The sequence below is a fragment of the Sorex araneus genome, chromosome 2, assembly GCF_027595985.1.
Source record: "Sorex araneus isolate mSorAra2 chromosome 2, mSorAra2.pri, whole genome shotgun sequence".
NCBI classification, from domain to species: Eukaryota; Metazoa; Chordata; class Mammalia; order Eulipotyphla; family Soricidae; genus Sorex; species Sorex araneus.
Genome location: NC_073303.1, coordinates 103,736,444 through 103,761,141, shown reverse-complemented (window position 1 = coordinate 103,761,141; position 24,698 = coordinate 103,736,444). Strand labels below are relative to the sequence as shown.

General features: G+C 53.5%; 1 protein-coding gene across 9 annotated transcripts in view; it reads right to left on the bottom strand.

Moving 5' to 3' along the window:
- Positions 1 to 24,698, bottom strand: part of MTSS1 (MTSS I-BAR domain containing 1) — a 146,538-nt gene that overhangs the window by 104,621 nt on the left and 17,219 nt on the right. For all 9 annotated transcript variants that reach the window (XM_055127069.1, XM_055127068.1, XM_055127074.1 and 6 more), the window contains exons 2-3: positions 12,595 to 12,656; positions 5,875 to 5,948 (exon numbers count right to left, since the gene is read on the bottom strand). In XM_055127069.1, coding sequence (XP_054983044.1) covers positions 5,875 to 5,948; positions 12,595 to 12,656 — 136 coding nt within the window. The remainder of the gene's footprint in view (positions 1 to 5,874; positions 5,949 to 12,594; positions 12,657 to 24,698) is intronic.

Genomic DNA, 24,698 nt, shown 5'->3' with positions numbered 1-24,698 from the left:
GCATGCATCTCCCATCCCAGCTGGTTCCTCCAGCCATCATTTTCTTAGTGATCCCTTCTCTATTCCAGCTGCCTTCAGGGTGAGACACTTTTATGTCTTATACACACACACACACACACACACACACACACACGCAAGATACACAGATACACACACATACACAACACATACCACAAGCACAACACAAGATCTCCTTCAACCTACTTATCTTTGTGTGTGTCAACCCAATTTCCTGGAACATATTCAGATCCCTGGGTCCCCCCTCAGGATGATGCTTTCACAGGGACGAGACGGGGCTCCAAAATCTGTCCATCTCAAGAAACTTCCAGAAGTAAATAAAGAGCCAGGCAGCCGGATGTGGAGCCTGGGACAGCCCACAAAACCGACACTAAGGGCTGGAGCAACAGCACAGCGGGGAGGGCGTTTGCCTTGCACGTGGTGGCCCACCCAGGTTCGATTCCCAGCATCCCATAGGGTCCCCCAAGCACCGCCAGGAATTAAGTCCTGAGTGCATGAGCCAGGAGAAACCCCTGAGCATCGCCGGGTGTGACCCAAAAAGAAAAAAGAAAAACTGCCACTAAACACACTCGGTCTGTGCTAGCCCCCAGGCCTGACTGCTCGAGCAGAGGCAAAGCCAGAGTCATTCCTCCAAGCACACGGACCCTGGCAAGCCCAGGCTCACGAGGCCCAGCCCAGCTCTGCCCGCTGCTTCCCTCCGCGCAGGTCCCGTCTGAGGCTAGAGTGACAGTACAGATGCTGAGCCACTCGCCCTGCAGGGAGCCAGCCCCGGATGGTATCTCAGGCACGGCCTATGGTTCCCAAGCACAGAGCCAGGGGGAAGACGAGAGCACTGCTGGGGGTGTCCTCCCCCCCCCCGACACACAGAGATAAACTAGAAGAAAACTGCCCAACTTATTTTATGGCTCCACAGAGCCCAAACAAGATTTCAAATAAAACATTTGGCCAAGAAACTGAAATAAATAAAAGGCCACTTGCCCCCGTGAAGAAAACCAAGTCCCTGAGAAAGCTCCGTGAATACAGAAGGTACATTAGAGGCCAGAAAACTGGACTAGAATTTCATCAGCGTCACGAAATGGAAGACCAGGCCAGGCGGCCCAGCTCCACTGTGTAACAAAGATATTGGTTTCGCCGTCTCGGGGACAAGTAACTGTAAACACAGATACACGCTGACAAGCAGCCCCAGAGCTCCTAACCTAAGAAATCATCGTTTCCTGGCTGAAAAGTCTAGGCTCACTGGGCCACTGACTGGTCATCTGACCTTGGCGGGTGGGGCTCAGGCGACCTCCTCCCTGAGCCCAGGGGAAGAAGCGATACAGAACCTCCCCCCGTCCTGTACTGTATATACTTCATGGAGATGAGCCATCAAGACAGTCCACTCTCTAAAGTGGTCCATAAAATCTCCGGGACAGGGGCTGGAGCGATAGCACAGCAGGTAGGGTGTTTGCCTTGCACACAGTCGACCCGGGTTCGATTCCCAGCATCCCATATGGTCCCCCTGAGCACCACCAGGAGTAATTCCTGAGTGCAGACTGAGGAGTAAAGTCAAGTCTCCGGGATCTGTGGGGTGGGGGCAGGCATTTTCCTCCTTCTCAGAAACTTAAACATCTCGAAACTTCCAAGGGGGCCTGGAAGAGCCTGAAAGCAAAGACAGGGGCACCCAGGAAAACCCGGCAATGACCGTCCCCCAGACTGATGCTCTCTTCAAAGGTTCTTGCTGTGACATAAGGAAAGGGCATGAGGTCGCTAAAAGCTGGGGCTGAGGACAACAACGAAGGGCGGGGGGTGGGGGTTCAGGGGTCAGTGGGCAAGGGTCAACCCTGGCAAATGAAGGCAGGTCACTACCCAAGATGGGCCACTCAGCTGGAGAGGGGTGACAAGCCTCGCCCTGCCACCTTAGTTCACTCGTTTCCCAGCTGGACAGGAAGGAAATGGGGACCCTGCACCCAGGAGTTTGGATTCTGTGCCCCAGATGTCCTGTGTCCCGGATGTCCCGGCACTACTCAGGGCCAGCAATCAAGAGACGTAAGTTCACAGGCAACATGGGCCGTCTGTCTCCACACCAGAGTGCAAAACCAACAAGATACGTATGCGTACTATGTACCATGTGGCTAATAAATTTCTGAATTTCACTGCAGTCTAATCATTAACCGAAGTGGACTTGTTGTACTAGCAAATTACACTCTGCAGTTAAAGGGGGGGTGGGGGTGGGGGGAAAGATCTGAGTCTTCTTATACTTTCACTCTCTGACGATAGTTATAATAATTAACTAAGCTGATTTTTCTCTGAGAGTGACCAGTTTATTGAAAAGGATTTCTCTATACAAACTGTATTTGCTGGCGCAAAATATTTGCCGAAAAGGACCAAGTCCTTTCAACACTGTTTCCTTTGGGAAATAACATGGAATGCTAATATTTTGGAAATCAGAGACCTGCGAAGCTAGAGACTGGATGTTTGCCTAAAAGAGAGGCTTAAGGAGAACTGTTGCTGGGTCAGAGAGAACGGTGAGGAAAGGCGAGAGGAAGGTCTCCTGCGCAAGGAGAGGTGGCTGCCTGGCTTGTGGCCAGCCCAGGTTCAACCCCTGCACCACACATGGTCCCCTCAACCCCACCATGAGTGATCCCTGAGCACAGTGAGGTGTGAGCCTAGAATCAAAGAAGAAAATAATTGCGATTGCCATCTATCACTTCCCAAAAAGAACGGGGGGGGGACTTGAAAACCCATCTAGGGCCAGGGAGGTGGTGCAAAGGGCTCCCCTGGCAGGCTCTGCATGCAGAGACCTGTGTTCGAGCGTCCACTTGGAGTGGACCCTACCCCCCAAAAAGATAAATACAAAATTTATCTACACGCTCTAAGCAAGAAGCTGCAGTTTCTATAGAGCAGAGATATCAAAGTGCAAATTGTGTTAGCCCGTGACCTTAGCCCAAGCATATTTGCTGCTGACAAACACAGCTTGAAATATTTTCTACAGACTCATCATTTCCTTGGTGACGCAGACACCATTAAAAATAGATTACTCCTAGATCTCCAACAGGCTTTAATCTATGGGCACTGAGTGCAGTGGAACTTTTAATAGCAAATCAATGGAGTTCAACTAACTAGTCATCAATAGAAGAATGATTTACGTGCGCCTACAGCATCTCCTGGGCCCGTCCTACCTGAACACCAGAAAGAATGCGGGAGATTACAACACCAGGAAAAGCACGGGACACTTACTTCCCAAGAACAGTCTTTAGCAAAAGATTGCAGGACTGCACTCCCTTCGTCATTCTACATAAGGTTCTGCAACTAGCCTTTTTTCCACCCAGTTATATGCCCCCAAAGCCTATCGACAATGCTAAATCCAGTACTGGGAGGGTGGATTTTACCTCCTATACTGAGATGAATTTTCAACATTAGAGAGCATGTGCTACGTTTTTCTATTTTTAAAATCTAACTCAATTCACCAATAATCACTTTTGACACTGAATGTATGAGAGATGCATTTAGGCTTGGTAATGTACCTTCATCTCACTCTACCGAACGCCCAATTTAAGTCACAGCTTTCCCACTCCCACACTCAACAGAAAGCTATTTCCCCCGCCCCAGATGTATGGATTCTAGACATGTCAAATGGAGTCTCTCAAAGCTAAAAATGACCCAATGATTTAAAAATATATCAGAGCTGGAGTCTGGGCACGGTGACATTGTTTGTCTTTTGTCAAATACATCACCTCCAAACCCCTCCTCTACCTCCATCATCACCACAAAGAGGCTATTCTGGTTTCCTTTCCCACAAATAACCACTGCTTTTCCTCCCTTCAACTATGAGAACTTGCAGGCCTTCTCATTTCCCACCAAGAATCGCTCTAAGGAGCAGGCCCTGTGCAAAACCCAGGTTCTCACTACAGGAAATCACAGGCAGACGTGCCCGTCAGGTCCGTCCAGTGATCACACGCTAAAATATGAAAGTGAATGACGAATCCAAGAGCCTCGAAGATGCCATGCCGGAAATCTCAGTTCATTAAAACAGAGCAGCTCTTGAGAAAGATCCATTCGACTGGCCCTTCTAGAAAGACAGAAGAGCGGACACTGAAGGTTCAGAGACGGAAGTGGAAGGAATGATTATAAAACAGACTCAATGATCCCAACTGTGGTAAACACTAACCCAAGAGAAATTCTTCTTTAGACTTAAAGCTTCTTAATTTTTTCTGTAGTGTACGCACATGCCATGTAATTTTTAAAGGCACTTTTAAAAGATACTGGTGAAGACCCACACGGAGAGACACGTGAGAAGCAGCTTCGCTTTAATGTCTCTATCGCGGTGTCCCAGGGGACCTTTCAAACACCATCAGCATCTGGGAAACAAGGAGAACTATTCCCTCCCCTGAGAGATTTCCCCAACTCCCTGAGCTGAGTTTTAATTGCTCACTTTTCTGTATTTCCCCCAGCACTCTGTTCTACCACTGTTATGGGACCAAACATTCCTATACCAAAGTCCTTTGTGCTTCTCCCCTACTTTCTATCCCCTAATCCCCGCTAGCATCCCCCCGGCTCAGTCAACTGCAAGCAAGTGGAGATAAAGAGAGTCATGGGCAGATTTTTCTGATGCCACAGAGCCCAAAATATCAGCAATTCTCCAGTGCACTAAGTGAATGGGAAGTGTCTTCAATGCAAATGCATTTGGCAGTTAACTACGGTGCCTTCTGACGCTCATTGCGGGTACCAGTCACGGACCTGAGAGAGAATCTCAACCCCCGTGTCTCTGGCATGGTTCCCTAACCCTCTGCCTCCTCACCCTGGTTTTCCCAAGGTCACCACAATGCAGGAAATAAGCCTGGTGTTCTTGTCATCAATCAGACCCAGAAATGATAAAGCAGAGAAGCAGGAGAGATTCGCTTATTAGAAATAAAACAGCTAGGCACCTCCCCTCCCGCTCTGAACAAGGGTCTGTATCATGGGTACGTCAATTTCCCAATGATGATGCTGGGGACAAGGGGATTGATTTTCTTCTCAGTGAGCTGCACTCATTCTTTTGTATGACGCAGCAGTCAATGAACCAACTGGAAAAAAAAAAAGTACTGCTCTACTTTCCAGAGCAGTAGCTTTGTTTGCTGATTTCGTAAAACGTAGTTAAATATCTACTATGTTCTGGGCACACTGTCTGGGAGGGGTTCCGGCACGAGGGCGCCGGCAGCGGCAACCCCAGGATCCCCAGTCAAATGTGGGAGACGGGCATAAGAGCACTCTGCTTAGGGACGGAGCCCTCTGACAAGCAGCGCATCCCCCAGCCCTGTCCACAGAGAACCAGGGGAAGATGAGGCCGATGGCCGTGAGGAGGGAAAACAAACTAGACCCAAGCTCACAGCTCAGGGCTCTGCAATCAACGCACGATTCAAAGTGCCCCCATCCCCCCAAAAAAATAAAATCACAGCAGGCCACCTGGTGTATCAAGCCACCTCAGGCATAAATGTCTTCCCTCTTGGGGCTGGAGTGACAGCACAGCAGGTAGGGCGTTTGCCTTGCACTCGGCCAACCCGGGTTCGATTCCCAGCATCCCAGATGGTCCCCTGAGCACTGCCAGGAGTAATTCCTGAGTGCAAAGCCAGGAGTAACGCCTGAGCATCGCCAGGTGTGACCCCAAAATAAATAAATAAAAAGAAATAAAAATGTTTTTTAAAAAAAATGTCATTCGTCTTCTGCGGAATGAAGGGGGAAACTACATCGAACTGTTATGTCACGGAATCCCACGGAGGGGGGGGGTGTTTTTGTTTTAAACTGAAACATGAGCCAGCTATGCAGACCCCGTAAGCTGTGTGTGCGCCTGTGAAACCGCCCAGAAGCAGGGGCCCGGCCGCCATCCCTCCGTCTGCTTACCGCGGGTGCTGGTCGCCATGTCAGCCACTTTCTGAAAGGCATCCAGGAAGGCGGCTGCTGCTACCACAGTTGTCCTAAATGCAAACAGATAACAGAAGCGTGAGCGGCAGCTTCTTCCACAGACCCAGACAGCTGAGGGCCTCGGCCTTGGCTGAGCATGGCGGGGAAACCTTGCTGCCGAAAATGCCAAAGGACCTGCACCCCCCACCACCACTGCCCTCAGTCACAGAGGATGCTTTCTGTTTCCTGGGCCCACACTCCTTGTGTCCGAACTGCACCCCACGGTTTGACAACTTTGGTGCCAGTCACTAAAAAGCAAGCAATTCTCATCCCATTGCACTCAAAACTTAGCAACGAGGCAAAAAACTGACACTGGAGGAAAACACAAGTGTCCTCCTCTGAAAGAAAAGCACCATTTAACAGAATGGGGAGGCGGGGGGACAGCACAGAGGGTAAGGCGCTTCGCTCGTCCTGCACACACCAACCCACATTTGACCCCAGCCCTCCCTGTGAGTCCAGCCAGGAGTGACTGCTGAGCACAAAACCGGAGGTAAGTCCTGAATACCATGGTGTATGGCCCAAAAATAAAAATCAAAAAAATGGGAGGGGCAGAGGGAAACAAGGAGTTTTATGTGGTGAGATGAATTTTCATAGTAGGAAAATTATACACACAAAACCAACCCTTCAGTGGTAGGACTTTGAACTTCACAGGTCTATCCATAGATTTTTTTTTTTCCCCAAAAAATGCATCCACTACAGTACTGTAAATCTATGTGCTATTATGATTTTCTTTTTTTTTTTCCCCCGCTTTTTGAGTCACACCCAGCAATGCACAGGAATGGCTCTGCACTCAGGAATTACTCCTCGCGGTGTTGGGGACCATATGGGATGCTGGGAATCAAGCCGCGTGCAAGGCAAACATTCTACCTGCTATGCTATCGCTCCAGCCCTCTATTATGATTTTCTTAATAATGTTTTCTTGGGCTGGAGCAAGAATACAGTGGGGTGGGCATTTGGCTTGCATACAGTCGAGCCAGGTTTGATCCCCAGCATCCCATATGGTCCTCCAAGCACTGCCAGAGTGATCCCTGGGTGCAGAGCCTGCAGTAAGCCCTGAGTATCACTGCGTGTTACCCAAAAAGCCATACATACGCACACACACGCGCGCGCGCGCGCGTGCGCATATATGTGTTTGTATATACACATACACACATGCATATATGTGTTTGTATATATATACACACACACACGTTTTCTTTTTACTCTAATTTTACAGCATATAATACATACAACACACAAAATGTATGTTAACGAACCATGTATCAGCAAGTCTTAGGCCAGTGGCAGGTTAAACTGGGGGAAATCAGTTTCTGCAGGGGTAAGAGAGATAGTACAGTACCTGAGGAGCTCCACTGGCATGTGGCTGGTGCCAGTCCAGTCCCTGGCACTGCCTATGGCCCCCTGCTGTGATTAGGCATTATCCCTCCGGCCCTCAGGGTCTCTCATTCTTAGCAGAGCTGGAATGTAGCAGCCTCACAGACTCTGAGCTCAACCCCCCCAAAGGTCTTAGCTATATGAGTCTTCTCTTACGTTATAATTACAATGAAAACTGACATTTTTTTTTCATCTATGAATGGCTGGCTCAACTCTAATTCCTAAAAGCATTAAGAATGGGGAAAGTTAACAGAGAAATGTCACTGTACTCATTTCAAAGTCCCGGAAAAGATTTCAAAATCCACATTCTCCAGTACACTGCAAGAGCACTCTGTGGTCTGCTTGTTCCTAGAATTGTGATTCAAGCTGTCCAAGAGTGGAGAGGCCCCTGGGTGCCCAGAGTAAGCACAGTAAGATACTCAAAACAAGGCCCCAAGATCCTCCCACAAGCCCTTGAAAGATCCCTCTTCAATAAGCAGTAAGCCTCGCTGTCATTTCTATATCTAAAACGGCAATCTAAGCTTGACTATGCATCCCTAAAAGTGCAAATCTATTTTCCAAATTTTTTAAGAAGAGGGGCATACTCTAAAAATTCACCTCTACCATTTGCCTCGCCCCACATACACACACTTTTGTTTTTGTTTTTGATTTGGGCCACACACAGTGGTACTCAGGACATACTCCTGATCCTTTGCTCAGAGATCACTCCTGGCTGGACTCCGAGGAACCATAGGAGTGCCAGGGGTTAAGAAGAAAGAGAAAAGTAAGGACTGCAAAGGAAAGAAATGGAAATGGTTTCTGGACATGCACGACACCAGTGGTGAAGACACAAAATGGCCCAAGGAGGCCCCAGGATGGGTCCCTGGGTACCAAAGCCCATGATAGCTCAACTTCAAAATGTGAGGCCTGTTGAGTCTGCACGAGGAAAAGGAGGAGGAGGGGGAGGGGGGAGGAGAAGAAGGAGAGGGAGGAGGAGAAGGAGAAGAAGGAAGTAGGAAGGGGGAGGAGAAGGGAGGAGGGGGAGGGGAGGGGGAAGGGGAGAAGACACAAAACAACTTCCGCCCAGGCCCCCTCAAAAACCCACTTCGAAGCATATTTGACAGGGGCTGGGGAAGGTCGTGCCAAGAATCAAACCCAAGGCTTCAGGAACGCAAGGCAAGTGCTCTACAGCTATGACACAGAGCTGACACTAAGGGCGTCCAACAGAGGAGGGATTTTGGTACTCTGGTGGTAGATGTGGGGTGATACCCTCAGAACAGGGGTTGGAAAGGCACTTCTGAAACACAGTCAACACACTCAACACACACACACAAAATCAATATTGCCCACAATCTTTTTTCTTTTTTTTGCTTTTTGGATCACACCCAGTGATGCTCAAGGGTTCTCCTGGCTCTGACTCAGGAATTACTCCTGGTGGTGCACGGGGGACCATAAAGGATGCTGGGCCCGGGTCAACCACATGCAAGGCTAACACCCTACCTGCTGTACTATCACTCTGGCCCCAGTTTTAAATTTTTTTTCTTTTTTGCTTTTTGGGTCACACCTGGCGATGCACAGGGGTTACTCCTGGCTCTGCACTCAGGAATTACTCCTGGCGGTGCTCAGGGGACCATACGGGATGCTGGGAATTGAACCCGGGTCGGCCGTGTGCAAGGCAAAAGCCGTACCCACTGTGCTATCGCTCCAACCCCCCAATTTTAAATTTTTTGATGAAAACTAAAAACTAGTAAGCGTTGACATCAAAGGCAGGCCCTGAAAAACTAAGTGTGATCCAACACCTGGGGGTTATAACCAGTTCACTCTGATTCAAAAATCACTGTCTGGCACAAGGGCTGAATTTAGTCTCGTTGGAGTCAATGTCAATCATTCCAAAGTAATGAACCAGCTGGAGCTGTAGAGGTGCCCTGCATACGCCCCCCCCCCCCACCACACACACACACACACACACACACACTCCGCCTCCCCAGTAAGGTCCTGGGGGCTCTGCTGAAAACTCAAGGGCTGAGTCTTGCTTTCCAATGACCACGGTGTCCTTGGACATCTCAGCCTCGGGGCCAGGTCCAAACAGCAGCCATCCTGCTTACACACACCCAGACGTGTTGACCTCTTCTCCCGCCTTATCTTTATCCTTCCTCAGACATTGTATATTACGTGTGCACAAGACACTTAGCGGGGTCTCAGGAGCTCACAGTTCCTCAAAAGATCCCAGCCCACGGGTTCGAATCCCAGCATACTATATGGTCCCCTGGGCGCTGTCAGGAGTAATTCCTGAGTGCAGAGCCAGGAGTAACCCTTGTGCACCACCAGGTGTGACCCAAAAAACCAAAAAAAAAAAAAAAAATACCAGCCCCTCTGGAAGTTAAATGTTGTTTTAAAACAAAAAATTTAAAAATAGGGGCTGGAGCAATAACACAGCGGGTAGGGCGTTTGCCTTGCACGCGGCCAACCCGGGTTCAATTCCCAGCATCCCAGATGGTCCCCTGAGCACTGCCAGGGGTAATTCCTGAGTGCAGAGCCAGGAGTAACTCCTGTGCATCGCTGGGTGTGACCCAAAAAGCAAAAAAAAAGATAAAAAAATAAATAAAAAATATAAAATGTGGTTCCTACCAGGGAAATAAAAAATAAATGATGAGCACACATCTTCTCTAGGGCATTTGAGAGAGAGAACTGGGGGTGAGAGAGATAGTGGGGGGAGGAGGCATTAAGGCTTACCCCCAGGTCAATGCCAGCATCGCTGGGCTGCACACCTGGGAATCCCAGGGCTCCACCCCAGGTAAATTCCGGCACTGCAGGGCCCACGCAGCACCACGTCCCCCCTGGCCTCAGCACCGACCACAAGCCCAGCTGGCCAAGACCTGGACCTATGATCAGTGCTGGGAGTGGCCCTTGGGTCTCCTGAACCCGACTTGGGAATCTCCTCCCCCCAAATAATAAGACAGTTCATCAGTTCTGACTTCCTCTTTGGTAAAAGAGGAACAGCTACTCCTGAGTCAGACTGACATGAGGGTGCATCTGCTAACAGAAGTGACCCCGGTGGGGCTGGAGCGATAGCACAGTGGGCAGGGCGTTTGCCTTGCACGCGGCCGACCCGGGTTCGAATCCCAGCATCCCATATGGTCCCCTGAGCATGGCCAGGGGTGATTCCTGAGTGCAGAGCCAGGAGTAACCCCTGTGCATCGCCAGGTGTGACCCAAAAAGAAAGAAAAAAAAAAAAGAAGTGACCCCGGATCAGGAACAGTATGTGGGGGGCCAGAACACAGGCGGGAGCCCCGGGTTTGACCCCTGGCATCGCACAATTCTCCAGTGCTGTGGGGCACACCCCAGCAGAGAGCAGAGCGTGTCTTGGGCCTTTCCCGGCTCCCCTGTAGGAGCAGCCAGGCGACAGGGAAGCCAAGCCCTGAAGGACCGGCCAACAGGGCCTGGAGACGGGCGATGAGTCAGTAAGGCGAGACCCAGGCCGCGTGTAGTGAGCAGAGGAAGGTTGTAGCTGAAGCAAGCACAGGAAAGGACCTGACTCTGGCCAGGAGCCCCGGCCTGCCAGAAGCCCACTCCCAACCAGTTCCAGGCTCCTGGATGGAAATGCCAGGCTCATAGGGCTATGGGAACAGGAGGGCAATACCCCGGCCTTCCCACCTCATCAAGGAGTGTCCAGTAGTGTCCGAGCCTGGAGTGGAATTCCTGCACGCTTCCCGAGGTCCGGATCTAGGCCCCCGGCTGACCCGCCCTTGCTCCGTCATGCACATGCATTTTCATCCGAGGAAAATGGCCTGCTCTGTCCCCTGGAAAACGCAGCTCCTTCACCCAACCCCATCAACAAGCCCCCACAAGCACAGAAAAGGTTGTAAGGAGGCCCTCTGACTCCCCGGTCCCACAGGGAGCCACAAGCCCAACAAAGCCGTTTTGCTCCCTGCTGACTGAGAAGGGCCATCAGCTCAAACAAGATGCTCAGCATCTCCCGTCTCACACGAAGGACAGAAGAAGCCCCCCAAGGCTCAGCTATAGCCATTGCCCCTCAGACTACTTTTTTTTCGCTTTTTGGGTCACACCAGGCAATTCACTCAGGAATTACCCTGGCGGTGCTCAGGGGACTTGAGCTCTGGGAATTGAGCTCTGGGGACTTGAGCTCTGGGAATTGAACCCGGGTCGGCCGGGTGCAAGACAAATGCCCTACCCGCTGTGCTATCACTCCAGCCCCAAGTTGTTTTAATACAACCACCTACTACATTCATCCCTGAGGGTGAAGGGAGGAATCAAGGGTTTTGTTGTTCAGGGACCATACCCAGCAGTATTCAAGGATTACCCCTAGCTCTGCACTCAGGAATGACTCCGGGGGGGGGAGGGGGGGCTCAGGGATCCACATGAGATGCCAGATTTCAAGCACAGTTAGTTGTGTGTAAGGCAAGTACTTTACCCACTGTACTTTCTGGCCCCATCAAGAATGTTCTAAGAAATAAGTAGGAAGTTGAGTAAGTTGAGTTCACAATCCCACTTGAGAACACTTCCATCACCCCCAAAAAGAACTCTCATGCCCATGAACAGTAAATCTTTATTGCCGACACCATTCCACTACTCACCCACCTATTTTCACATACTGAAATGTGGTTGCTAGGCATGCCAAGTAAACGGAATGAGAGCCAGCAAATGAACACTAAGACCAAAGTTCCTTATAGGAAGAGGTGATAAGGAGAAAAGGCTTCCCCTGCTCTGACTTCTTAATTAGCTGTGTGACTTTTTGTTTTGGGTTTTTCTTGGTGGGGGGGGGGGGAAGAGGTACACTCAACAGTGCTCAGGGCTTACTTCGTGGTTCTGCACTCAGGGACCACTCCTGGTGGGCTTCAGGGGACCCATGTGGCTTGCCAAGGCTGGAACCCGGGTCAGTCGCATGCAAGGCTGACTGTACTATCACTCTGGCCCCAGCTGTGTGACTTGGGGAAAATGATTCAGCTCACCCAGGCCTCAGTTTCCTCATTAGCAAAATGGGGGTAACAGTCCTTACCTCCTGGGCTTGTCAGATTTATCGAGTCAACAAGGGGCTGGCACTTAAGTGCTACGGAAATGCTCCTGTCGCTAATCCCCTCTCCGAAGCCCCAGGAGAGGACTCGGAACAGGCCCAAATTGTATCTGTCCTACGACAGGAACCAGCGGCCTCTGTCCTACAGACGGGAACCAGCGGCCGTGGGCAAGGGAGCAGTGATACCCCCCCCATCTGTCGCACTCCCCAAACTGCGCCCATCTCGCTGTGGTCTAAAGGTACCATTTTCCCGGGGATGACGCAATTCTACTTACCGTAGCTGGGACTGGAGCTTCCCTGCTTTGTTTATGAAATCTTCCCAAACCGGGTAGCTCCCCTGCAACAAAGCAAAGGCACGGGTCAGTGAAGCCGTGCTGTTCTCCACATCTGACCGAGACATCAGCTGAATCCCCAATCCCAACCATCCCGGGGACGCCCTGGGAATGCCGCCTTCTTCTCTGGCCGCCGGCCGTGTGTGGCCCGGACCACACAGGAACGTTCTGGCTGAGGAACAGACTGAGAATGTGCATGTTCCCTGCAGCTCACAAAGCGCAGAGACACCCACTGGGACAAGCTTGGCCAATTCCAAAGCGTCTGCTGCCCCGGCCACTGGAGGTCTCCTCGGAAGGTGTCCAGGAGACCTCAGGCGCTCCGGAACCAGAGGGTCCAGGAGCAGATGGGAGGGAAGCAAGAGGGAACTGGAGCAAGACCAGAGAGGTGGCTCAGTGGTGAAGCACAAGCCTTGCATGCGTGTCAGACCCTGGCACCACAGAGAGTTCTCCCCGCATCCAGGGGAGGCCCTTGCCAAGAAAAGGCGACCATCAGACTATTGGGCTGCTAAGCTCAACAGACTCTCAGGATCTCCAGACGAGGGAATCACCTTAAAGAGAGTGGCGCAGCTGTGAGCTCGAACCATGTATCCACATGCCGGTCTGCAGCTCGCTCGCACAAAAGGACCCTCACCACCTCCCCAGCCCCCACAGTGCCACCCTGTCCTTGACATGCCCGTGACCTCTACCCTCCTGAACTCCTCAAAGCTCTCGGATCAAGGCCTGGACAAACCATGATGGGCCAACCCCAACGTCCCATCCATGTTCAGTTCACCTTAAGAGGCAAATAACCCACCGCCGAGAGCTGATTCAAAACCAATGCAGAGGCGGGAACGCCGTGGTGTGAGACATACTTGGGGCACTGACTCACTTAGAGAACTAAGTAAGACAAGGCATCTGGGGGGTCAGGGATGCAGGGCAGAATGGGAATATCAGGAACCTCAAAAAGGTGAAAACCAACGTATGCCACCTCCTGATTCTATTGTTAAGAGGAGGTGGGCGTAGCATAAGGAGGTTAATCATCTCATCTTTCATGATGGAAGGCCCATCAAAACAGTCTGGGAACTGCAACTGAGCTAAAAGACAGAATGACTTCTTTCTCCTTTCAGTTTTTTTTTTCTTTTTTGGGGTCACACCTGGCAACGGTCAGGGGTTACTCCTTGCTCTGCACTCCGGAATCACTTGTGGCCATACTCGGGGGACCCTACGGGATGTCAGAGATCGAACCCAGGTCGGCCGCGTGCAAGGTAAATGCCCTCCCTGCTGTTTGAATCTGCCTCTTCTCTGTTAGAACCGTTTCCAACACTATAGACTTGAGGTGGTGGTGGTGAGAGGTTAATCCTCATTCGAGGGACCCTGTCCTGAGCATGCTCTGACCTCCAGTCATGCCACCACCCCAGCTTCCCTTGGTGCCGACAACCAAAAAGTCTGGACCTGGCCAGATTCCCCCAGGGGCAAAACTAGTCCCTACAAAGCATCCCTACCTCACATCTGAGAAACGTAACAGAACTCATTGCTTTTGGAGAACATCTAAAGCTCAATAACTTCTTCAGTTTCCATTCTTTTTAGCTAAGCATGTCTTTATTTTGAAAATATCAAATATTGCAGGAACACCTTGTTATAAAAAGCGTCTGTTTATGCATTTCTCCAGTCTGTACGAGAATGTTCACGGCACTACCTGGCAGACCGCCCCCCCCCCCAGAGAGCCCAACGCAGGACCCGTCTAGGAGTAGAGCCTAAGACTTGGTTCCAAGTGCTGCAGAATTTCCTCCTTTGTACTTCCCTCTACAGCTCTATGCATTTTTTTTTTCAAATAAGGATCACTGGGGCTGGAGCGATAGCACAGCGGGTAGGGCATTTGCCTTGCATGCGGCCGACCCGGGTTCGAGTCCTCCGTCCCTCTCAGAGAGCCCGGCAAGCTAGTGAGTATCCCACCTGCACGGCAGAGCCTGGCAAGCTACCCTCTGCATATTCGATATGCCAAAAACAGTAACAACAAGTCTCACAATGGAGACGTTCTGGTGCCCGCTCGAGCAAATCGATGAACCAGATGACAGTGATAGTGAAGGATCATCGAGCACTTTTATGAGCACAGCCATCACATTAAAAACAAAATGTTTCTCAGGGACCGGAGAGACAGGTGGACGGGCTGGGCAGACGCTCTGCATGTGGGTGTCTGGGTTCAGTCCCCAGCACAGCCTGCAACGCCTGAGCACAGAGCTGGAAGCAGCCCCTCAGTGAACACTGCCAGGTGTGGCCCCGAGATGAAACAAGCAGAGGAGAGAGGGTTTGGGGCCTCATCTGATGCTGCTTAGGGGCTACTCCTGCCATTCTCAGGACTGACACCTGGCCGTGCCCCGAGGGATCATGCACAGTGCCAGGGACAATCAGGTCGGATATATGTCAGCTGTTTTACTTTCTTCGCTATGTCTCAGCACCTGCCCCCCACCTAAAAAAATGGTTGGATTGGTACTTGGGTCACACAAGCAGTGCTCAGGGCTTACTCCTGGCTCTGTGCTCAGGAATGACTGCTAGAGGTGTTTGGGGAACCATATGCGGTGCTGGGGGTCACACCAGGGCCAGCGGCATGCCAGGCAAGCGCCCTGCCCACCTCCCTACCCACTGTCCTCGCTCTCCACTGACCCTCCTGATGTTTAGGATCAAAGGAGGGGGTAGCAACAGCACCGAGAACTCAGTCCATCCACACAGTTCCTGCTTCACACAGCTGCGAGCTGGCACCGCCCAGTTCTGCACCTGCGCCCCGGAGACCAGCTGGGACCAACGCGAGGGCCCTGGGGGTCCGGCTCTACACCTCAATCTGCTCCCCAGGCTGCTGTGGGAGTGTCAGGGACCGTGTGTGGCTCCTGACAGAGGCCCTCCCACAGCACTGTCCGAGCCACGGACACCAGCCCACGAGGCACGGGTCTCTGCAGCACACGGCTAAGCCACACGGCCTTCGTTCCCTGTTTGGGCCCCGCCACGTCGCTGCATCCCAAGAGCACATGTTCTACTGACTACAACATGCATGACAAGAACGTCCTGCTCGGCCCGTCATACAACACAGGGGATATCCCGATGGAAACACCTCATGTCTCGACCACCATCTTATCAATCCAGGCTCTACGTGAACATTATGACAGAACTAAAGGCCCAGGCCAGGGTCCTCTGGCTGGACCCTAGAGATCTCTGTCCAGGTGGACGTCAGACAGCAACCTGAAGTGATCAGAGTTCAACCAAGCAGTCTCCACCCCCTCTAGCCAGTCCTTCTCTTTCTGACCCACCGCACTGCAGGAGAAGCTTCCTGGAGGACCTGAGGATTCCAGGACACTGACCACTGATTTCAAGACAAATATGACCCCCGCCCCCACCCCCACTCTCTTCCACACAAAGGAGAAGAGCTTGATTCTCTCTCAGGACCAACCACCTGCCTCCAGGGAGCCGCTGGGGAAGGGCACTGTGCTGAAACATAACATTCCCAAGAGAAAGGCTGGTGTGCTCATTACACACACATACACACACACACACACGGCCAGGGAAAGGCCAGTGTGTTCATTACACACAGAGCCAGGGAAAGGCCGGTGTGTTCATTACACACACACACACACACAGAGCCAGGGAAAGGCCGGTGTGTTCATTACACACACACACACACACACAGAGCCAGGGAAAGGCCGGTGTGTTCATTACACACAACACACACACATGCACGAGGCCAGGGAAAGGCCGGTGTGTTCATTTTACAAACACACACACACACACATGCACGCGGCCAGGGAAAGGCCGGTGTGTTGATTTTACAAACTCACACACACACACGGCCAGGGAAAGGCCGGTGTGTTCATTACACACACACACACACACACACACACACGCACGTGGCCAGGGAAAGGCTGGTGTGTTCATTACACACACACACACACGGCCAAGGAAAGGCCGATGTGTTCATTTTACACACACACACACACACACACACACACACACACACATGCACGCGGCCAGGGAAAGGCCGGTGTGTTCATTACACACACACACACACACACACACACGCACGTGGCCAGGGAAAGGCTGGTGTGTTCATTACACACACACACACACGGCCAAGGAAAGGCCGGTGTGTTCATTTTACACACACACACACACACACACACACACACACACATGCACGCGGCCAGGGAAAGGCCGGTGTGTTCATTTTACAAACACACACACACACACACACACACACACACGGGGCCAGGGAGCCATAAGTCCTGAGTTCTTGGCACAGCCCCAGCAGAACGGGACTGGGAGAGATCACTGGCCTCGCAGGGCCCAGCCCGCCTCCTCGTCACCATCGACTCTGGAGAGCAAGTCGTGCCATCCTCGGGACTGAACACGCTGAACGTCCCAAAACAGAGCAAGGGCAGAGTCAGGAGTTAAGTCTGGACACATGAGCTCCTGGCTCCCCCCATTCTGGGACCTGGGGCGAGTCTATTCTACCTGGGCTCAGGCTGAGTCACGGCCTCAAAGGCTTGGGGTGAGGGGGACCCATGGCCAGAGGGTCCCCAGGCGGGACGCTTGCCTTGTGCACAGCCCACAGGGTCTGATCCTCAGAACCCACAGGACACCCTGCCCACCCCCCACGCCCACCAGGAGTAAGCCCTGAGCACCACTGGCTTTAGCCCAAAGACAGGAGTCCGTGAACCTCAGGGAGGGCAGACCAAGCTCCAGAAACCCCACTCGGGCGGGTGGGAGAGAACAGAAAAAAAAAACATCTCAGGGGCTGGAGCGATAGCACAGCGGGTAAGGCGTTTGCCTTGCGCGCAGCCGACCCGGGTTCAAGTCCCAGCATCCCACAGGGTCCCCCGAGCACCACCAGGAGTAATTCCTGAGAACATGAGCAGTTGTAATCCCTGTGCATCGCCGGGTGTGACCCCAAAAAGAAAAAAATAAAAACCCTTCTCAGTCCTGCGGATGGAGCTGATGGAGTACAGCTGCCCACAGCCACTCTCTGCTCCCGGCAGTGGGGGAAACGGGGCTGCTAGGCCCAGGTTTTCCCTGGTGTTGCCTTGCCAAAAAAAAAAAAAAAATGGCGGGAGGAGTACCCAAGCAGGAGATGAATGTGGCACAAGCAAAAGCTCCAACCACTTAAAAAAAAAAAAAAGAAAGAAAAAGAAAAGTCTCTGCCCCCGCTCAGAGCCTCGTTTCAGTCTTCACCAAATTAGCAACAAGAGGAGGGTCCCCCTCTCCTGTGATGAGGTTCAGCACACCGCTCCCTGCCTACGAACACCCACTCAGCCAGAAAGCAGCTCTCTCCCAGACTTAATGAGACTTGACAGCCTATCAAGGAGTGGCAGGCCCACCTGTTTTAGGCAATATGTAATTTAATGGGTCCTTAAAAAAAAAAAAAAAAGGAAAGAAAGAAAGAAAAGAAAATGAACTTCTAAAAACAGAAGACAAAACCCTGCCTTGTGGAGAATTTTAAGTGTCTAAGTGCTATTACATTTTGAAGGCGGGGTGATGCCAGGGTGTTTCAGATTGTTTAACTTCCTTCCAAGGAAAGAAAGTTTCTACCCACCTGGAAATAGTTGTACTACAAAAATTCACAAGCTTGGAGGCAGCGAGAATGGAGGGAACAAGGGAATGGCTGAGGGATGCAAAGTTTAACAGTGACAGAGCCAGCAGAGATAGGAGTAAGCCCAAAGCACAGCCCTGTGTGACCCAAACCCCATTCTCCCAAAAAAGAGAAAAAAAGAAGATAAGGAGGAGCAGAAGAGACCTGGGTTTTTCCAGACACGCTCCGAAGATTTCCAAAGAATTCCAGATCAAGGCTTGGGAGGCCCCTGCACACCCCTTTCAGAAGCCAACTCCAAAACAGTCCTTAATTCTCGAATCTGCAGGCCTGCCAGGAAGTTCCAGAATCTTCTCTCCCGAGGCATTGTTTCTGACTGGCCCCTTTTCAGGGCTGAGGAAATCCCTAGGAATGTATCCCCAGAGCGAAGGAACACCCTCAACAGAGGGCCCACTGTGCATGTCCCCCAGAAAACAGAAGGATTTCACAACTTTCCAGACAAATCTAAACCAAAGGGGGTAAAAAAAAAAAAACCTAGTCCCCCAAGCACCCCCCCCCCCCAGCCTGGCCACCACCACAGGGGCCAGCAATATCGAACTTCTCCAGCCAAGGGGAGAAGTAATCCCACCAGGGTCTTTTTTTTTTTTGCTTTTTGGGTCACACCCGGTGACACACAGGGGTTACTCCTGGCTCTGCACTCAGGAATTACTCCTGGAGATGCTCAGGGGACCATATGGGATGCTGGGAATCGAACCCGGGTCGGTCGCATGCAAGGCAAACGCCCTACCCGCTGTGCTATCGCTCCAGCGCCCCACCAGGGTCTTCCCCAAGAACACTTGGAGTCCTGAGGCGGGGAGAGTCAGGTGCTGGGCCCTTGCGATTACCGAGAAGGGAAGGCAGGTGACACGGAGTCTGAGGGAGAGGGACCGACCGCTGCCTCAGTGGCCAGGGAAGGGCTTGCTGGCAAGCACCTTGAACCCTCCCTCGTCAAGATACATGCCCGCATCTCCACACCTACTGCCTGTGCCCACCTTCCCCTTGGAAGAGGGATGGGACTCCCCCTACCTCCACCCCGAGACGGGCTTCACTCACGCAAGCCACCCCCACAGACAGGCAGATCCCGAGGCGGGGCTAGAAAACTCCTATTCCTTGGGGGCTGGAGCGATAGCACAGCGGGTAGGGCGTTTGCCTTGCATGCAGTCGACCCGGGTTCGATTCCCAGCATCCCATATGGTCCCCTGAGCACCGCCAGGGGTAATTCCTGAGTGCAGAGCCAGGAGTAACCCCTGTGCAGCATCATCGCTGGATGTAACCCAAAAAGCAAAAAAAAAAGAAAAAGAAAAGAAAACTCCTATTCCCCCGTCAACACCCGGCCCGCAAGGCACCTGTTGCAGAGCATTCTCGGACAGAGCTGCTCCCCTCTGCTTCAGGAGTCGCCAGCTCCAAGCCCGAGTCCCCCACTTCACCCTTCATCCTCTCCCAACTAAACTATGAGCTCAAGAAAAAGTGCAGGGCAGGAAAGGCTTGCTGGAGGGAGGGGTAGCAGAACAAAGCCAGGAAGGCCTAGAGGCCATAAGCAAGCTCTCACGGGGGCGCCCAGGGGTGCACATAAGGGGAAAGAAGGAGTGGGGGACAGGTGGACCAGGCGACCGAAGGCCGCCCGTCAGGACAGCAGGCAGGGTTTCGTTAGAAGTGAGAGGGCTTGAGCTAGAGCACAGCGGGTAGGGTGTTTCCCCGCCAGAGGTTAGGGGCAATTCCCAGCATCCCATATGGTCCCCAGAGCACTGCCAGGGGTTAACCCCTGTACATTGCCGGGTGAACCAAAAAAAAAGTGAGAGCGCAGTATTTGGGGTGTGTGGCGAGCAAGTGCCCAGCCAGATCCAACTGCCAGTACCATGGGGCACAGCCCCACCATCCTGGGTGTGGTCCCGGAAGCCCCCAGCACTGATGGGTGGCCCAGGTACCCCTGGCACGGCAGGGCCGCAGCCGCACCCCACAGAATCAGCCCTTGCAAGGGACCTCGGCCCTAGTGGCTGGAAATCTCCAGTGATGCCCCAGACCTCCTGAGCACCAACTGAGAGCCCCCCTCCCACCGTGAAAGGCAAAAGGGAGAGAAATGAGACAGCAGAGGAAGAGAAGGGGGAGGACCTCCTTCAGGGGACCTGTAACCAGCCCCTCCCGCCAAACCAACCAGATGACAAGAAGGCCTGGCGAGGGGGCCACCCGACTGAGAGCAGCCCCGTGCCTGGGGAAGGAGGAAACCCCCCCTCCTATTCTCGGGGGAAAGGCAACCCCGAGCCTCCGACTCAGGAGAGGCCCCTGGCTAACGAAGCTGTTGCCGTCAAGGGTAAGCTATGAGCTGAGCAACGGCACAGCGTGGAGCACCCGCCTGGCCATCTCCAGCACCCCACATGGCTCACCCGAGCCCCACCAGGAGTGATTCCTAAGTGCAGAGCCCGGACTGACGCTGTGAACTGTGGGGTGTGGCTCCCAAACAAGAAAGAGTAAACCTAGGGGCTGGAGTGATAGCACAGCAGGGAGGGTGTTTGCCTTGCACACGGCCGGCCCGGGCTCGCTCCCAGGCATCCCATATGGTCCCTCGAGCACCGCCAAGAGTAATTCCTGAGTGCATGAGCCAGGAGTGACCCCTGAGCATCACCAGGTGTGACCCAAAAGGAAAAAAAAAAAAGAGTAAGCCTAGAGAAGCCCACCCCCGCCGTCTCTCCCTCTGTCCTGTCCCCCACAGCCTGAAGCCACTCGCCAAGCCGCCCTCCACGCCCACGGGAGTCAGCCGGCGGCCACTGCCGCTTGCACTCTGCCTGGTTCTGTCCTTTCGGGGAGGACACAGGCCCGGATGCCTCCCACCCACAGAGCAGCAGCAGGACCAAGCGCCTGTAACTCATCCGAGGAGCACCCATAAATAATGCAGCCACCGCTGAGGCAACCGGACACCGGTCCAGGGCCCACGGGCAGGAAGAAGCAAGGTGGCACCCCGCAGGGGCACCCCGGGGGCTGGAGAGAGCAGGAGCCTGAACCGGGCACCCTCCCACCCCGGCCTGCCCAGAGGCCCAGGGCCAAGGTTCCCCAGGCGCTCGGCTTGCAGGCAGGCCCCTGGGCGGCCCCCTCTCTGGCCCCTCCCACCCACCCCTCGTGCGCCACCAGCAGCCACCAGCATCGCGGTGCTCCGGGCCCCGGGTGCAACAGGTGCTGGGCCGAGCACGCAGCCAAGCCCTGAACAACCCCTGAGGAGTGTCCCTAGGCACTGCCAGGCGGCCCCCTCCCAACCCCGCCCCAAGTAAAAGCGGGCGGTTCTGATCACGTGGGCTGGCGGGGGCGGGGCTGGGACACAGCTTGTTTCCGCAGAGGAAGGCTGGAGAAGCCCGAGACACACACTTAATGCCAGGCCCACCACATCACATGAGGCGTGGCGCTACCATCATGATACAGCTGGGGAAACTGAGGCAGGGAGGGATAGTCCCCGGGAGTCTAGGCTGAAATCTGATCACCTCCAAGCACACGCGCGCGCGCGCACACACACACACACACCCCATCATCTGGCTGACTCTGGCCCAGAAGCCGGGTGGGTCCTGATGCTGGGGAGTCTAGGCTAAAATCTGATGACCCCCCGCGCGCGCACACACACACACACACACACACACACACACACACACACACACACACACACACACCACCCACCACCCACCACCCACCCCAATCATCTGGCTGACTCTGGCCCAGAGGCTGGGTGGGTCCTGATGCTGGGGAGTATAGCAGGAAGAGACCCAACACCACCCCCCCTCCCGCTGAACCCCGCATTCACAGACTGGCTCACGACGGAGCCAGGGCATGGTGGGGAAGGGCCCCCCAGCCACACAACACTGCATCACCAAGATCAAGGTTTTGGGGGACTGGAAGGTCAACCTGGAGACAGTCATGACCCTTGCCAGGTGTAACAAAGATCAGTTGTTCTACCTTTTTGGGTAGAAACAGGCCAGGCAGAAACCCCTCTGGTCACAGTCCAGTGGCTGTCCTAAGGGGCAGGACTGTGGTCACTTTATCTCGTCTCCAGTGCTTGGCACCTCCCTGCCATGCCATCCCCAGCCCCGGGCTGGGCGGGCACCTCTTTAGGGAGTGTGTGGGGAGCCAGGCCCCCAGCAGCACCCCCTCCTGCTTCTAGTCACCCACTTGAGTTCAGACTCCAGGAACATGAAAAGTGAAGTTTCTGGAGGAACCAGACCCCTTCCATATTCCTTTTTTTTTTTTCCCTTTAGGATCACACCTGGCAATGCACGGGAGTTACTTCTGGCTCTGCACTCAGGAATCACCCCTGGTGGTGCTCAGAGGACCATACGGGATGCTGGGAATCGAACCCGGGTCAGCTGCGTGCAAGGCAAAGGCCCTACCTGCTGTACTATTGCTCCAGTCCCCCCTTCCATATTCTTTTTGTTTGAGTCCCATACCCGGCAGTGCTCAGGGCTGACTCCTGGCTCTGTGCTCAAGGGATCACTCCCATCAGGCTCAGAGATCATATGGGACGCCAGGAATCTAACCCAGTTTGGTGGCTGTAAGGCCACCCCAAGCGCTGGTTCTGGCGCCAAGAGCCAGGCCCCTTCTGGCCCAGGGCCGCTGGGCCTCGAGACATCTGGGCCTCTAGGCCGGGCCAGAATCTGTACAGTGTAAGGTGATGGACAGGCCCGTGAATGCTTGTCACAGCTTTGTCCCCCAAACCACCCTTCCCTGCAAGATGAAGGACTCCTAAGATCCTCAGATGAAAGGCACTGAGGAAGCCCATCCATCATAAAGCCCATTCCCGGGCTTTTATTCTCTGATTGGGGCTTGCCTAATCCACTAATTATCCCTGTCCGTCAAGCGGATGACAGCCTTGGGGCTAATCAATGGTTGCTTCCTAGCACGCCCACCCTCAGCCACATGCCCCGGCTCACCAGGCAATAAATATGCCTATGAAAAGGAAGACTGCACCACAAAAGGTGCCCCTCCAGCCAGCCGCCCTGGCGAAGGCCAAAGGCTCCATTTGTAGCCCTAATTACAGCAAGACATTTTTCCCCACACGTCTGGATTCCCTGCCCAGAATTTCTGCTTTCCGACAAAAGGTGTCGACTGCTGAAATAAAAACAAGAACCAAACAAATCCTGTCCGCCAGTGGCACTGTGGCACTGTGTCAGTCTCCGAGCCATAAACATTCCTTTGTCGCTCCTGAGCCATCAAAAGGGGCACTCGCAGACACCTGGGCGTACCCAAAATTTAATTAGGGGCCAGGGCTGCGGCTCACACCTTGCCTGGGCGAGCCCCCGGGTTGAACCCTGGCACCGCCAGAATAAAACTACGTGGAGAGTCATGAGCGACACCGAGAAGGAAACCCCCCCCCGCCCCCGCCGCCCGTGCCGTGCAGACGGCCCGGCAGCTGACCTGGGAAGCGACCAGCCAGCACGAAGGGGGGCAGAAATCAGCCTGCGGACCAAAGTCACCGCATCCTTGGGGCTTCTCCCACTGCAACTCCTCGTCCATGGTTATTTTTTACCTTTCGCAAAATTAGTGTCTCCCGTGGCCTACATACCTTAGAAAATGAAATCCCACTTCTTTTCTTTATTTTATTTTATTTTTCTAGCTGGGGGCGCTGGATGGAACAGACAGAGCAGGGCTCCGGGGAGCCGGCAGTACTGGGGAAGGACCAGGCGACCTCGCACAGGTGACCCGGCCCCCTTGCCCTGCCTCCCACCCACCCCTCGGATTGCCACCTCCCACCCCCATGCATCTCATCTTCTCTGACTGTCACTGCCTCAATGTTTCCTTTATTATTTCATATCGCTCCAGAGACAGAGATGGGGGATGGGGTGGCAGGGGCCGAGCCCTACTTTCCAGGCCAGCCAGCTCCCACCCAAGGGAACAGGTCTGCACAAGCACAAGCCTGCCACCCGCCAGGCGCCATTTTTTTCCTCAGTGGCGATGACCCCCACCCCATCCTTGTAGGGGGTTGGAGCCAATAGCACAGTGGGTAGGGCATTTGCCTTGCATGCAGCCGACCCGGGTTCAATTCCCAGCATCCCATATGGTCCCCCGAGCACTGCCAGGAGTAATTCCCGAACACCGCCCCTAGAACCTGGAGCTGCCAGCCCCCGCCCCCCCCTCCCCGGGGAGAGCCAGGTGCACCTTTCTGGTGCAGTCATCCGCCTAAGGCGAAAGGAAGGGCTGCCCTCAAACCCAGCCCGGCAGGTGCCTACGTTTGCCCTTTTTCTCTCTTTTATTTTTTTTTTTTTGGCTTTTTGGGTCACACCCAGAGATGCTTAGATACTCCTGGCTCTGCACTCAGGAATTACTGCTGGCAGTGTTCGGGGGGACTATATGGGGTGCCACAGATTGAACCCGGGTCAGACATGTGCAAGGCAAACGCCCCACCCGCTGTACTATCTCTCCAGCCCCTGCCTTTATTTTTTTTTGGGGGGGGGTCACACCTGGCGATGCACAGGGGTTACTCCTGGCT